Raw genomic sequence first — 14795 nt, forward strand, 5'->3', positions numbered from 1 at the left:
TTTACAAAAGCACAAGATTTTATTGTTATTGTGAGTGTACACAAATAAAAGTAGACCCTTTATAGTCTCTAATGATGTCTTACACTTATCTGTTCACCCAAAAATGAGAGTATTTTAAGTTGTTTCTGCTGTAATGATGAAAATATCCAGCAGGACACGCCGGTGCGTCCGTTGACCCCAGAGGGTTAAACAGTAGAGGATAAATACCCTGATGACCCACTACATCTGGCGAGATTCTAAGGTGTGCATCCACTGGACACTTTACTATACCATAACCCACAGGAGCTGAGACGATGACAAAAAATAAAAATCACTCCGACGGCTCTTTGATACATTCTTGGCATAGACAGCTTAGTACTTAATGTTGTTCCTTGTGATTAAATTGTAATTGTTTAACAAAACCAGAGTAAACAATTTTTGCAGTTCTTGTTACAATATTAATTCTTGGGGTCTAGGGACAATGTCCATCATGCCAGATTAATTATGTCTAGGAATGTATTAATTCTACTCACATGCATACCTAAAGAGCATACCTTTTTAAAGGCAGAGAAGTGTGTTCTTTATCAAATCTAGTACATACTCTCAAATAATGCACTTTCAGATGCAGCTAATGCCTACAAAAAATTTTTTCAGGGCATTGACTTTCTCTTTACTACAATTCAGTGGAGATTACAGCATTGCTTTTTCATTTCCATTGGTCAAAATCTATTGGATGCTTTGCGACATCCATTGTTTTTTGTCACATACTGCTGCACTTCGCATTTGCCACAACTCTTGCATCCTAGACAGCTTTTGACTACATGAAATGTAGTTAACACAAAATAGATGTTTCTCTAAACAAACATTTCTGACATGAGGAGGAGGAACAGGGCTTGTCTATCCTCCTGAGTTCTTGTCCATGTCCAGCAGTTAAGTTTCTCAGTCCAGACTGTTTCTCCTGCTCATAATGAAACTATTAGGGACAGACTAAGACATTTGTAGCCTCTTCTCAACTTGGTCTCCACCAATTTTTCCAACAATTTTTTACAGACAGATTGTTTCACTTTTAATTGACTATATCACAATTCCAGTAGATCAGAAGTTTACATAAACTAAGTTAACTTTGTTTTATCAGCTTGGAAAATTCCAGAAAATGATGTGAAGCCTTTAGACAATTAGCCAAATTAGCTTCTGATAGGAGGTTTACTGAATTGATGGTGTACTGGTGGATGCATTTTAAGGCCTACCTTCAAACTCAGTGCCTCTTTGCTTGACATCATGGTAAAATCAATAGAAAGCAGCCAAGACCTCAGAAAACAAATTGTGGACTTCCACAAGTTTGGTTCATCCTTGGGAGCAATTTCTAAATGTCTGAAGATACCACGTTCATCTGTACAAACAATAGTACTCAAGTATAAACACAATGGGATGTAGCAACATACCACTCAGGAAGGAGACGCATTCTGTCTCCTAGAGATGAATGTAGTTTGTTGGGAAAAAGTGCAACAGTAAAGGACCTTGTGAAGATACTGGAGGAAATAGGTGGACAAGTATCTATATGCACAGTAAAATAAGTCCTATATCGACATAACCCAAAAGAAGCCACTGCTCCAAAACCACCATAAAAAGGCAGACTACAGTTTGCAAGTGCATATAGGGACAAAGATCTTACTTTTTGGAGAAATGTCCTAATGAAACAAAAATGTAACTGTTTGGCCATAATGATCATTGTTATGTTTGAAGGGAAAAGAGTGAGGCTTCAAGTCGAAGAATACCATCCCAACAGTGAAGCATAGGGGAGGTAGCATCATGTTGTGTGGGTACTTTGCTGCAGGAGGGACTGGTGCACTTCACAAAATAGATGGCATCATGAGGAAAGAAAATGATGTGGATATATTGAAGCAAAATCTCAAGACATCAGCCATGAAGTTAAAGCTCGGTCACAAATGGGTCTTCTAAATCTGATTGGACGAGAGACGTTCCATGAGCACTGATGGTCTGACACCCTTCACTGTGTTTATCACTCCGCTTGTGTTCCTCATCCTAAACTAAAGTGTAAGTGCAGTGTATATGTGTTTTGAGCTAATGTAGACTATGTGTCTCTTTTTACATCTTTTTTTTTTTTTTTTTTGACATTATATATGTTAGCCAGCAGGTGGTGGCAAAAGATAATTTTTGTGTGTAATATTAGCCAGTCGGTGACTTGAAGTGAATCCGTTAGTCATTGTTTACATATAACAGTGCTCTGTGATTGCTCGTCTTACTACAACACTACTAAAGCTAAGAAATAGCTTTAAACGGCTTTAAACAAACAACTTTAACAGCATTAAGGTTCATAAGAGCTGAGTGACACAACAGACTGATTGATTACAATACTCAAGGTGCTCTTTCCAGAGTTTCGACTTTGGATACATACTGTTTAAAATGTCAGAGGACATTGCCATTTCTATAACTCTTGCGCACCAGCTACTGCAAAATAGTGAGGAATACCCCCGCTTGGACGGCTATTTTACCACTAAGAAAGCTGACCTTCAGAAAGCTGACAGTATCTCTGCAAACACTCTCTTTCCTCTTATCTTTCTCTTCTTCTCTCTCTCTCTCTCTCTCACACACACACATATCCATACATCATTGTTTATCCAATAACTTGTTCGAAACAGCACAAGCCGTGATACTATTTCTGAAGTGACATTTTTGAATTACTAATGAAGGCTTGGAAGCATCATTTGTTCGGTCATGTAAGAAAGTTCCATGCACAAATGTGTTTTTATGACTGTACTCAGTTTTTCCATTTTTTTTAAATGTTCTTTTTCATTGATCTGTTGTGTATATATATATATATATATATATATATATATATATATATATATTGAGGATGTATTTGTGACCCCTGAATATGCTTTGACATTTTTTTCAGGCTTATTGTGTTGTCTTTATGGGGAATCAAAACATACCTGGTGCTCCATCACAATTAACTAACCTCCCCCTTCTCCATTATCGTTAGATACGATTATATTTGCATGGATGGGAGTGCAGCCTCTCCCCCAACTGTTTTTCTGTTCCATTCTCCTTGAGCTAAGACTCCCAAGCAATCTGAATGTCAAGACTGATGGAAGTGGGAAGTCATTACAGGATTGATGCCTCCTAAAAACCTTACATCAGAAAGCCATCAGAGTGAGGTTGAATTACTGTATACTCATTTAGACTGCGTTCCTTGTATTTATGTGCTCTCTTGACATACACAAACTCTCTGCTCTTCTAAGTATTTGAACAAGAACAGTTCATATTTCTTCACTTGTAATTAATTGCTGTTAATGAATAGCCGTGGTCACTAATTTCCAAACCGCATCATCAAATTGGACTCAACTCCACCACAAATTCCACCACAAATTTGGACTGAACATTAAGCACTTGTCTTGATCCAAGAATCTTCATTATGCTCTGATCAGATTCAATTTGTGTGCTTTTTTTCTATTATTGATCACCCTTATCCGATCAATGCAAGTTCACTAGGAGGAAGGGAAAAAAAGAAACAAAGGTTTGTCCCGAAATGAGTATGCATTTTAGAGGCTAGTTGGTTGAAATGGTTGAAGGATGGGTTTTATATCCAGACCATTAATTGGTTGCAGGTTTTCGAAAGTGACAAACCCTGTTTTAGCCCTGGTCACTGACAGAAATTGGTCATGGTAAAATTGTGTTTTCAAACCTTGAAAGTGAGTTTCATATTTGGGGGTTTTTGTAAATTGATGTATGGATTTAAAAAACAATTCACATTGATATTTTACTTTTAGTACAAGTAAATTTAATCCAACACTAAAACCCTCCTTCTGTATGTCTTCTGATATATATATATATATATATATATATATATATATATATATATATATATATATATACTGTATATATATATATATATATATATATATATATACTGTATATTAATTAAGCGTTGCCAGTATATAAGTACGGTGTTACCAGTTTTACATAGAAGTAATCCATAAGACTCCAGTGGTTAAATCTTCAGAGGTCATTACAAAGTCATTATTCTTCTAAAGCAGCTAAACTGGGTCTTCGGATGAAAGGTAATAAAACAGCAACATTAAACCCGCAACAACACACAATAGTGATGTATTTGTCCAGACAATGAAATACCCGACTGGTAGCCAATGATGGAGAGAATTCACGGATGAAATTTGTTTGTTGCCAAAGAGATATTGCCCTTCACATCTGTTTAAAAGCCATCTTTCAAAAAGTTGAACAACACACATTTTAATAAAAAAATATAGCTCAAAGTTTTAAATCAATCTTCCTTGCGTAATTGTGTTGGCTATTGTTTAACGAAAATTACCCAATAATACCAACTATTGTCCAACCAGCGGTAGTACTTTTGTTAGTCGGTTTTAATGTGAACACTGCACCGGTGTGATTTCAACACATTGACATTGTTCAAGGTTTTGATGGTCAGTTTGCAGAGGTAGAAGATGTCTCAGATCGTTCCAGTTAGTTTGCACATTCTCAGAAAGAATTTCCCATTGGAAAGTTGCTTTTGTTTTGCCTGAACATTGAACACGTTTTAAGAGGACTTTTTGCAGTCCTCCTCTCACCATTTCTAGCTTAACATCTCTGGGACTGTTCTTGGGTGAATCATTTCACTCCGGAAGAGAACATGTGGTAGTGTTTAGCTTACTAATGCTTAAGGATTTGGCTGCCTGGGGAGAAATATCACATGGAAGGCTCCCAGCAGAAGGAATCGAGTCCAGTAAACAATCTCTATGCCCAAATTTGGAGAACTTTTGGAATCGAGAAGCTCCCGTGGGCTGCTCTCTGTCCAAAAATCACAGAAAGGGCTTGTGTGAACTTCATTGTTTTTCTGTTGCTTTTTTGTATTTCTTTTCTCATTGTAAGTGCTATTATTGCTATTACATTTCACCTTTTGCTTTAGGCCCTTGTTGCCGCCAAGATCTATCCCTACCTATAACAATATCTGTGGATTCAACACACATGTGGTTATGTTGGCAGAAGGAATCTTGTACTGCTAATGCTTTACAGATATTGTGCAACCGCCTTTTCTCTGAATTTCTCTCAGCCTTGTGTTTCCCTGCTAATGGATCACATGCGGAGGGATTTTTCCTGAAGTCCACTATCATGTCCACTGTTTTGAGCATGTTCAGCTCAAGGTTGTTGTGACCACACCAGACAGCCAGCTGTTCAACCTCTCATCTGTATGCAGACTTGTCACCGTTGCAGATGAGTCCGATGACTCATGTCATCTTGAAGCTTCAGGAGCTTGACAGTGGGTTCTTTTGCAGCACAGTCATTCATGTACACGCATCCATGAGGAGCACCTGTGCTAATAGTGAGGGTCTTGGATATGACTTTTCCCAGTCTCACTAGCTGCTGCCTATCTGTCAAAAAGTGATCCATTGACAGACTGGGAGGGGCATGGATCAGTTTAATTGAGAGAAGATCAGGCATGATTGTATTGAGGCCACAAATAGGATCCTTGTATAAGTCCCTGGTCTGTCGAGGTGTTGCACAATATAATCCAGTCCCATATTGGCAGCATCATCCATAGACATGTTTGCTTGGTAAGCAAACTGAAAGGGGTTCAGCAGAGGTCCAGTGATTTCCTTTAGGTAGGCCAAATCCAGTCTCTCAAGCGACTTCATGACCGATGTGAGAGCGACAGGTCTGTTGTCATTAAGTCCTGTGATTTCGGTTTTATTTGGGAACCGGAATGATATTGGAGCATTTGAAGCAGCAGGGAACATCACACTGCTCCAGTGATCTATTGAAGATCTGTGTGAAGATGGGGGCCAGTCAGTCAGCGAAGACTTTCAGACAGACAGGTGAAACACTGTCTGGGCCTAAAGCTTTCCTAATCTTTTATTTCCGAAAGACCGACATACATCCTCCTCACAGATCATAAATGCAGATTGAGTAGCAGGAGAGGGGATGAGGGGGGTTCCAGGAGGTGTTGGTGTGTGTGTGAAGTAAAGATCAGAGCGGGGGAGGGGTGTGAGACTTGGCTTTTCAAACCTGCAGTAAAACACATTCAGTTCATCAGCCACACAGAGTGAGGGGGAGGTATCTTGAACTTGGTGATGCTTTTTAGGCCTTTCCACACAGGTGCAGGATCATTGGCTGAAAACAGTTTTTTCAGCTTTTCAGTGTAGCTTTTTTTAGCCACTCTGATTTCCTTAGTAAGTGTCTTCCTGGCCTGGATGTACAATGTTTCCTCACCATTTCTATAAGCATCCTCTATGGCATGACGAAGCTGTCTGAGAGAGAAACCGTCTCACAGAAACTGATAAATGATGTCACAGTCCAGGTCTGTAGCTGCAGCCTCAAAAACACTCCAATTAGTGCAGTCAAAGCAGGCTTGTAGTTCCAGCTATGCTTCATTGGTCCATCACTTTACAGTCCTTACTACAGGCTTAGCTGATTTTAGTTTATGCTTGTAGGTCGGGAGAAGATGAACCAGACAGTGATCAGAGAGTTCTAAAGGTGCACTTGGGACAGAGTGATGCATGCTTTACAGAGGTGTAGCAGTGGTCCAGTATATTTCTTTCTTTAGTGTGGCATGTGATGTAGGTCTTTTGCAATTTACGGGTGAGGTTAGCTTTATTAAAATATTCCAGAATAATAATAAATGAGTCCGGGTGTTGTTGCTCCGTGTCTGTGATGTGATCAGTCAGCTGTTGCAATGCTGCATTCATGCTTGCTTGTTGTGGCATATAAACACTCACCAGAATAAATGAGGGAAACTCTTGCAGCGAGTAGAAAGTTTACAGTTGATGAAGAGCGCTTCTAAATTAGGACAGCTCATCTTCTTTAATTCAGTTATATCTGTACACCAACTTTCATGTTCCACCACCTCTCATTTTCCCCGATAACTCATTCATTCAGCTAGGTTTCCATGAAAAACAGAGCAGCGGAAAAAGTCCTTAGAAAAGTCCTCCTTATTGAGTGAGCAGACTCGAACAGAGTTTTTCCTTTTTTGTTGGTGAAGGTGCGGACATTCGCCAGATGAATATTCGCCAAAAGAGTCTCAAAACTGTGTTGACGAAGCTTCACAAGCGTGCCGGCTCGCTTCCCTCGCATGTCGCAATCCATAAGACTCCAGTGTTTAAATCCATATCTTCAGAAGTGATATAATAGGTGTGGGTGAGAAACAGAGCAAATGTAAGACTTTTTTTAACCATACATCTCCACTTTCACTTTTACATCTGAAAGTCACATGTGGTGTATGTTTAGTTTAACATTCACATCTGAATGCGAAAGTTAAATTGTAGATTTAGAGAAAAAAAAGGACTTAAATATTGTGTTTATCACCCACAACTATTATATTACTTCTGAAGATATGGATTTAAATATTGAAATCATATGGATTCCTTTATGTGATTTTTGGAGCAACAAAGGTCTGATCACCATTCACTTGCATTGTATGGACCTTCAGAGCTGAGATTTTTTGGTAGCAATTTATTTAACAGTACGTTTCTACATTTACATACTATATAATTACAACACCTAAAGTTTTTACTAGGTACTAACACTAATGCTAAATCCAACGTTAATCTTAACCCATAAATACTTGTAGTTACCTAATATTACTCAGTACTTGTGTAAATACACAGTAAGTACTGTATACTGAATGTACACGCACTGTAAAATAAAGTGCAACCAATGTGTTTCGTTTTGCTGAAGAAAGAATGTCATACATATCTGGGATGGCATGAGGGCAAGTAAATGATTAGATAGATTTTTACTTCTGGGTGAACTATCCCTTTCAATGTGTGCATGTCAGGATTTTAGTGTTGTGGCAGACTTACAGTTTGATCTGTTCATCACACAAAGTCATCAATCAGCATTGGAAGATCCAGAAGAAAGCACATGAAGAAAGGATTACTTTTATGATCAATTTATGATTCTTTTCTCATTATTCAAGCTACAGCTTTGTTTTACATTCTTAAAAAACACATTGAGGAAATGATCACATATTTATTTAATTCCATTTGAATAAGTAGTCTTGGTCCAATTATTAAAATCCTCCAAAATAAATTGAATACAGCAGCAGATTGACATTTTAAATATGGACCAATGGTTACGAAAAGTATCTGCCTCACATTACTTCAGGTGGATTTTTCACAGGCGACAAAATTGGCTAAAAAAAGTTATTGATATTTAGTTAAAAATGTACATAGTATTGCGTGCTAATGTTTATTAAGCAGGTTTCACAGAAACTGCAAAAAAAACATTTATATAAAAAGAAGAGGCTCGCCGATGACGGTCACTACAGCATACTACATAGACTATAGCAACAACAAATCAGAACCATATGACTTACAGCGTAAATACTGGAGTTCAACCATATATATGAACCTGAGTCGGACAATAATGAAGGAGAGACTCCGGCAGAAGTCACAACTGTGAGAATGAACCAGGACATTTCTGAATGGTTAATTGACACTACACAGCTGTGGTGAGTCAATCTGGCTTCCAACATCCCTCGTGGTACTGATATGTTGTGCAGATGTGCTGGCCTTTGCAAGTAAACATTCTAATTTTAGTACAGCTCTCTTATGTTCACAGAAAACATACAAATATTTCAGTTCAATAAGACAATCACCTTACTGTACTGTACATAATAAAGGTGCGGTTATACAGACAGTAAGTAAAAAAATAAAGACATAGCTCTGGTCTCCATTAATACAATCAGAGACAATGGTAACTTCAGCTTTAGTTAGAACATGAACAGTTGTTACTGATCCATGCTTGAGAATAAAAAAAATTGAAAATGCTGCTTTATATTGACACTCATTCACAAATCAGTCCGGTGTAAAATGACTTGCACGAACAAACGCACATTTTTTTAATGTTTTGGGGCACATTTTCTTAAAAAACAAAACTTGTCCACTGCGTCTTCAGTGGCTACATGAAGACTCATAAGTGTTCTGTTGTTGGCTGTAAAAGTGAACATAATGTTTACTTTTACAGCCAAAAACAGAACACTTATGATGCTTATGAAGCTGAGACATATTTTCTTCTCACTGTACCTGCTCCAGCGTGGAAAAAAATGGCGGACTGTGTGTAGATCACTCAGGGGAAGAGGGTGGAGACCGTCACCAGTCATGGGCGAGGCCTGTTCAAACGTTACATCACTTTAGAGCAGAAACAAAAACCATTCATTTTGACACACTGTTTTTCACACTGCTGACTCACATTTATGTACAAACACCATGTAAAAGTGAATTTTGCATAATAGGTCCCCTTTTAGCATATTTTAGTGGGTAGATCATGAGGCTTGGCTCACTTGGCTGTTTTGAATTTTGCCTTGTTTGCCTTGCACGCAAATTTTTCTCTGGCAGAAGTCTTCTTCCCATCGTCAATGATGGATAGAGGGTGGAGCTGTAGCCAATCATGCAGTAATGATTTTGCGTGCCTTGCTGTCCTCCTGTTCACACTTCCCGTAACATGACAAAATAGTGCAAGCCAGCAGCCAGCAAAGCCCTGCAGGAGATTCTCTCCGCATGCATTGCTTGATATTGAGGAAATACGTACATATGGTGGAATGAAATTTGAATCAGCACGTGGACTAACCAAAGCCACTCAAATTGCCCTTTCCACCATAAATGAAATCAGTGTTGGGACAACTCGTGCTGAGCTGTCTCTGTTTCACATTAATCCAGCACTGCTTGGAGCGAGGCGGCGCAGGCCTGGTGGGCTCTGGATCTCTAACAGCTGAAGAGCCTCAGGGTGTGTTGAGAGCATCCTGCTGAGAGCGTGAGCCACCCAGGTGGGCGTGCCAGCTGGTAAAAGGGTGTGACAATGCGCCTGAGGGGGCGATGAGGGGATATTGAGTCCTACAAAATGGCTAAAAGCTGCTACCTCACCTGCACTCATTCCCCTGAAAAAATTAAATAAAATTGTATATTTTCCTGGAGCCCCTTTTCCTCAAATTGTATTTTCTCTAGTCCTCAAGTTTCCCACATTGAAGCTTTGTTTTAGTGGGACACACTGAGCCACATTGTTGAGTTGAAACAAGCCTACCACTAAATGAGGCCTACCAGATCGCAGACCGTTTGACCCCTAAGCATTATGGACTAATGAAGTCTTCATTGTGACAAATTTGAGGCACCACACTCTATGAGAGCAGAGACACCACACATGCTGAGAGGGGAAACAGGTTGCAATAAAAGTCAAATTAAAACTTCTACAAGCTTCTGAAATGGATCAATTGAGCTGCTGTACATTCGGAATACTGTAGGGATGTCAAAAGGCATGACAAACTAAATTTGTATCATGTTTTAAGTTTTACTTAAAATTGTAATGGGGGTAATCACCAGATTTTTAATTGACAAGAGGGTTCAATGAATAATCCAAACAGCAAGAAACAATGTCCAAAAACATGAACTCACGCACAAGTCATTGTCAGTGCTTGGCACACATCTAAAATGTAATGCAATTGAATGTGCATTTTTATCTCAGCATATTCAAATTTCATTTTTTTTCTTTGACATACTTAAATTGCTTATATAAATGATAGAGTCAAAATCCATAGCATTAGACCACAGCACTGTGATCAGCTTGTGAGAGTAATGTAATTAGAAATTTACTTAATAGCTTTTGGATCTGTAAGTTTGTCACCTGTCGTTGTGTTGAGTTGCTTTCACAAATTAATTACTTGATATAATTTCAGTCTGAGCACACCTGAGCTTTTTTAACAAACTTCTAGAACATCAAACTGAGAATACTTAGTTGAGTCACCATCACTTCCAACCCAAACCAGACAGGCATCTGTACCAAAGTGCTGTTGTTGACGCAACAGCAAGGGCCTATAGCCAGCAGCAAATCCACCTGCTTAGGAGATGCTCCTGCTTTGATAACTCCTTCAGATATGCAGATTTCTTGGGAGAGGCTTGTTTGTTTGAGATTTCCTGAGAGACTTCCGTCTTGGGCTTAAATAAATAGCGGAGTTCTGATGATTAGCGCTGAGGTGTGCTCGCACTCCCACAAGCAATCTGCCAAACTAAGGATTCTTCTGTCTCAGTTTTCACCTGAGTATTACCCAGAAATTCTCTCTCCTCCTCGGGTGGGTCCCAGAGCTATGGCCTTGATTGCTCTGTAATTTAGTTAGTTGGTAGCTGACTGTGACAGTGGCTCAGCCAAGGATTTCGCTGACACATCGTACCACATGGTGAGAGGCTCTCTTCAAGCAGGCCTCAAAGGTAGACAGTCCCTGGAATACCAAGGGGCTGTTCCAAGTTCCCATGCCTGCTGCTCCTCAGGATTACAGAAATAACACAATTATCTCTGGGGCTCTGAGCCTTGACAGAGCTAGCCCTGTGTTTGTCAATAGCAAGCCAACAAAATCTCCCTCCAATATACTGAGCAAAGCCGCAGTCATGCGCCAATGGTCCCTTTAGCAAATCATCTCTCGGTGTCTCTGACTGTCTGTCTCTCTGTCTGTTTCCCTATCCCTCTGTCTCACCTTGCCTAACTTGTCTGTCTCTAGTGCTTGCTCCTGCCTTTTTCTCTCCATTTATCCTCCTCTCTATCTGATGTTTTTATATGTCATGCTATAAAATGTAAGTCTGACATGCATTAAAGTCTTGGTTTAATCACAAAATAAAATGTGTGGTCCAAAGCACAGGAGTCATGTTTGGGATATCGGTTACCAATGTGTCAATGTGTCATTGAAAATAGAACAATACAGTTACTTTTAAACAATGTTTGTTTAGGTTTTGTGACTTTTTATTCTGATTCTTGTCATAAAAGTTTGTGTCGATGTTATATATATATATATATATATATATATATATATATATATATATATATATATATATATATATATATATATATATATATATGTATGTATATTAAATGTTGTATGGAATTTTTAAGGTCCTGACTACTTGCTCACTATATTTTAAAACAAAAATCTATTTATATTCTCAACCTGGTCTCATGACAAGTGATAATACTTAGAACAAGATTTTTCCATCTCGAATGAGTTATTATGAGTTGTCACAAAATTGTGTTGGATTGTTACTCTAGAGCACTGCAACAAAATAAGAAAATAAATAAATATTATTATAAAATAAATCTTTATTTACATTTTTTTTTTGTCCCCATTACAAAAACAGGTTAGAGTTACTTGATAAGTAATACCAAATATAATATTTAGACTTGTTTTTAAATGATATATCTTGAAAATAAGTGTGTTTGTGTTCAATGGCTATTATTATTAGTAGTATTTTTTTTGTAATTTATTAGTACAAAATGCAATTTTTCAATTATTTTTTTTCTGAAAGCAAGTCTAAATAGACTTAGACTATTCTGCTTCTGCAGTGCATTTAAATTGTGTTCAGGTTTTTCTAGAAAACAAGACAGAAATGCAGTGCAGTTGTTTTGCAGTGAGCAGATGCATTCAGCATTTTGTTAATTAATACTCACTCTCTGTTAACATTTCTTTGCCTTACAGTGAAAAAGGAAGTGGATGAAACAGATGACAGGATGACACAATTCAAGAAAAAAGCGAAAGAGCTACGAATTCTGGATGCCAAGACAGCCCAGAATCTGTGTAAGTTATTGGCATGCCATAGCATCTGTGTCCCCTAACACCCAGCCAAAAGATCTCACTCCAGATCTGATTTTTTTTTTTTGTTTTGTTTTTTTCAAAGAAGTACATTTGTCTCTAAAGAACTGCTTTTTTTTTTTTTATCATATTTTACCTTTTTAAAGAAGGCCTAGTCTTGCACCACACTAGAAAAGGTCTAAGCAAGTTTTTTTTCAATACAGAAAAGAGTTCAGTCTGTTGAATCTATAGCCACAATGTTGTCAGGCATTGAGTGACACTTTTCTCCTTTTCTTTGTTGTTTGTTTGTTTGTTTGCTTGTTCATAAATATCATGTTATATTTGAAATTCCTCTTATCCTCTTGTATTGTCAAGCAACATCCGGGAGTATTTGCTTTTCTGCTACAGGATTTGTGGATGCTGTTTTTTGATAATGGATTCTACCCGATACCTCTGATATCAATTGTGCCATTAACACATAACAGCAGAAAAGGACAAGCCATTTATTTTGTCTTTGCTTTATTCCACCAACAAGCAGAATCAAAAAGTACGGATAAACCAAGGGAACGTTCAGTATCCATTGCTGTTCTCCTGTATTCTTAAAGGGGGAAATCACAAGTCTGCAAGTTGCTCCTTTATCCTTCAGTCTTCTCTTTTAAAAACATTTAAAAACCTCACAATTTTTAAATGAACTTTAGGGCATATTCACTTTGTTCCTACATTTAGGGTGTCCCCTAAAATATAGGGCGTCCCGTTTATTACACATTATAATTTAAGTATTACCATTTCTATAAAAAAATTTAAATACAAAATGTAAACTATTAGGCTAGCGAATAAAATGTCACATATTGATTTGTGCAATAAATAATGAATAATTTAATATTCATTACATACGCCATCATCATATCAGTACATCAAAAAACAATTCTTCTGGAGGAGATGCCTAGCAGCAAGAAAAACAAAGCTTAGCATGAAATTGCTAGCAGAAATGTGTTGTTTCACTGCTACTCTCCATGCTATTACTACCACAGAACCAAATTCCAATGCCCTTTAGAATTTCCTTTTTTATACCCCAGTAGTTCAACCCTATACTCAATTATATGAAACACTTGTTAATGCTTCAAGTAGGGCTGAATTTAATTTAATTTAATGTATTTATCTATCCTGCGATGGACTGGCGACCTGTCCAGGGTGTCCCCCGCCTTTCGCCCAATGTTAGCTGGGATAGGCTCCAGCCCCCCGCGACCCTGTACACAGGATAAGCGGTTGACGATGGATGGATGGATGGATGGTATTTATCTATTAAAATTGTTTTGCCTATTGGCCACTATTGATCAGCATTGCAGACCCTAGTGGTGTTTTGCAACACTGTCTCTCTCTCCCGCTGTCACACTCTCTTTTCCCCCTCTTGAATCTTCAGGGAGAGTGTGTGTGTGTATGAATTCATTGTGTTCTGAAGAGTGTCTGTGACTCTTTGGACTCTGATTGATGAAAGCAGCATCAGAATGCAATTTTATTCCTCTTTGGAAATGTTGGTCCTTTGTCTTGAAGAGGAGAACACCTTAGATATACAATATCTCACTTCATGAAATATTCATGTCAAACACAAAAATATCCAGCCACCTGAGTATATGACCGACCCGTGCCTGTTTTCATCTAAGCCGGAAGAGTACTTGGATTCCAATTGAATACATCAATACAATTTGTATGTGCTAATAGAGGAAGATAAAGCTCAGAGTTTGGCTATAGTGCTGCCGATGGAGAACTCATTTTATACTACCTTAGGTGAGTGTTGATTCAGCATAGATAATAGAGATATAATACCACAATAATAGAGATACACTTCTCATTCAGCACTTGCAGAATGAACAAGAGAATCTTTAAATGCGCTCCAGTCCCATTCTTAGAGAGAAAGTGTCATAGCTGACAGTAGAATTGTCATGCTTTAGGGATTCTGCTATGCCATTTATTTTGTGGTATGCCAGCGGTATGTAAAAAAAAAGAAAAAATACAACAAGCCTTACCTTCAAACTTCCAGTTATGTTCATTAAAATGAGAGTCAAATAGTGTTAACACGTTGTTCAAGTGTGCTGTAAACACAGTGTAACTGTGTGATGTGTAGAGTAATGTAGAATATAGCTGATGTGAGGTCACAGGTGTACATACATTCACTTAGTACTTTATTAGGAACACCTGAACAGTACACCTTTTTATTCATGCAATTATTTAATCAGCCAGT

General features: G+C 38.1%; 1 protein-coding gene across 8 annotated transcripts in view; it reads left to right on the forward strand.

The window, feature by feature from the left end:
* The window catches only part of diaph2 (diaphanous-related formin 2), a 559041-nt gene that overhangs the window by 297456 nt on the left and 246790 nt on the right, over positions 1 to 14795 (forward strand). For all 8 annotated transcript variants that reach the window (XM_052154718.1, XM_052154723.1, XM_052154724.1 and 5 more), the window contains one exon: positions 12464 to 12562. In XM_052154718.1, the coding sequence (XP_052010678.1) occupies positions 12464 to 12562 (99 nt within the window). The remainder of the gene's footprint in view (positions 1 to 12463; positions 12563 to 14795) is intronic.

The sequence above is a fragment of the Xyrauchen texanus genome, chromosome 23, assembly GCF_025860055.1.
Source record: "Xyrauchen texanus isolate HMW12.3.18 chromosome 23, RBS_HiC_50CHRs, whole genome shotgun sequence".
NCBI classification, from domain to species: Eukaryota; Metazoa; Chordata; class Actinopteri; order Cypriniformes; family Catostomidae; genus Xyrauchen; species Xyrauchen texanus.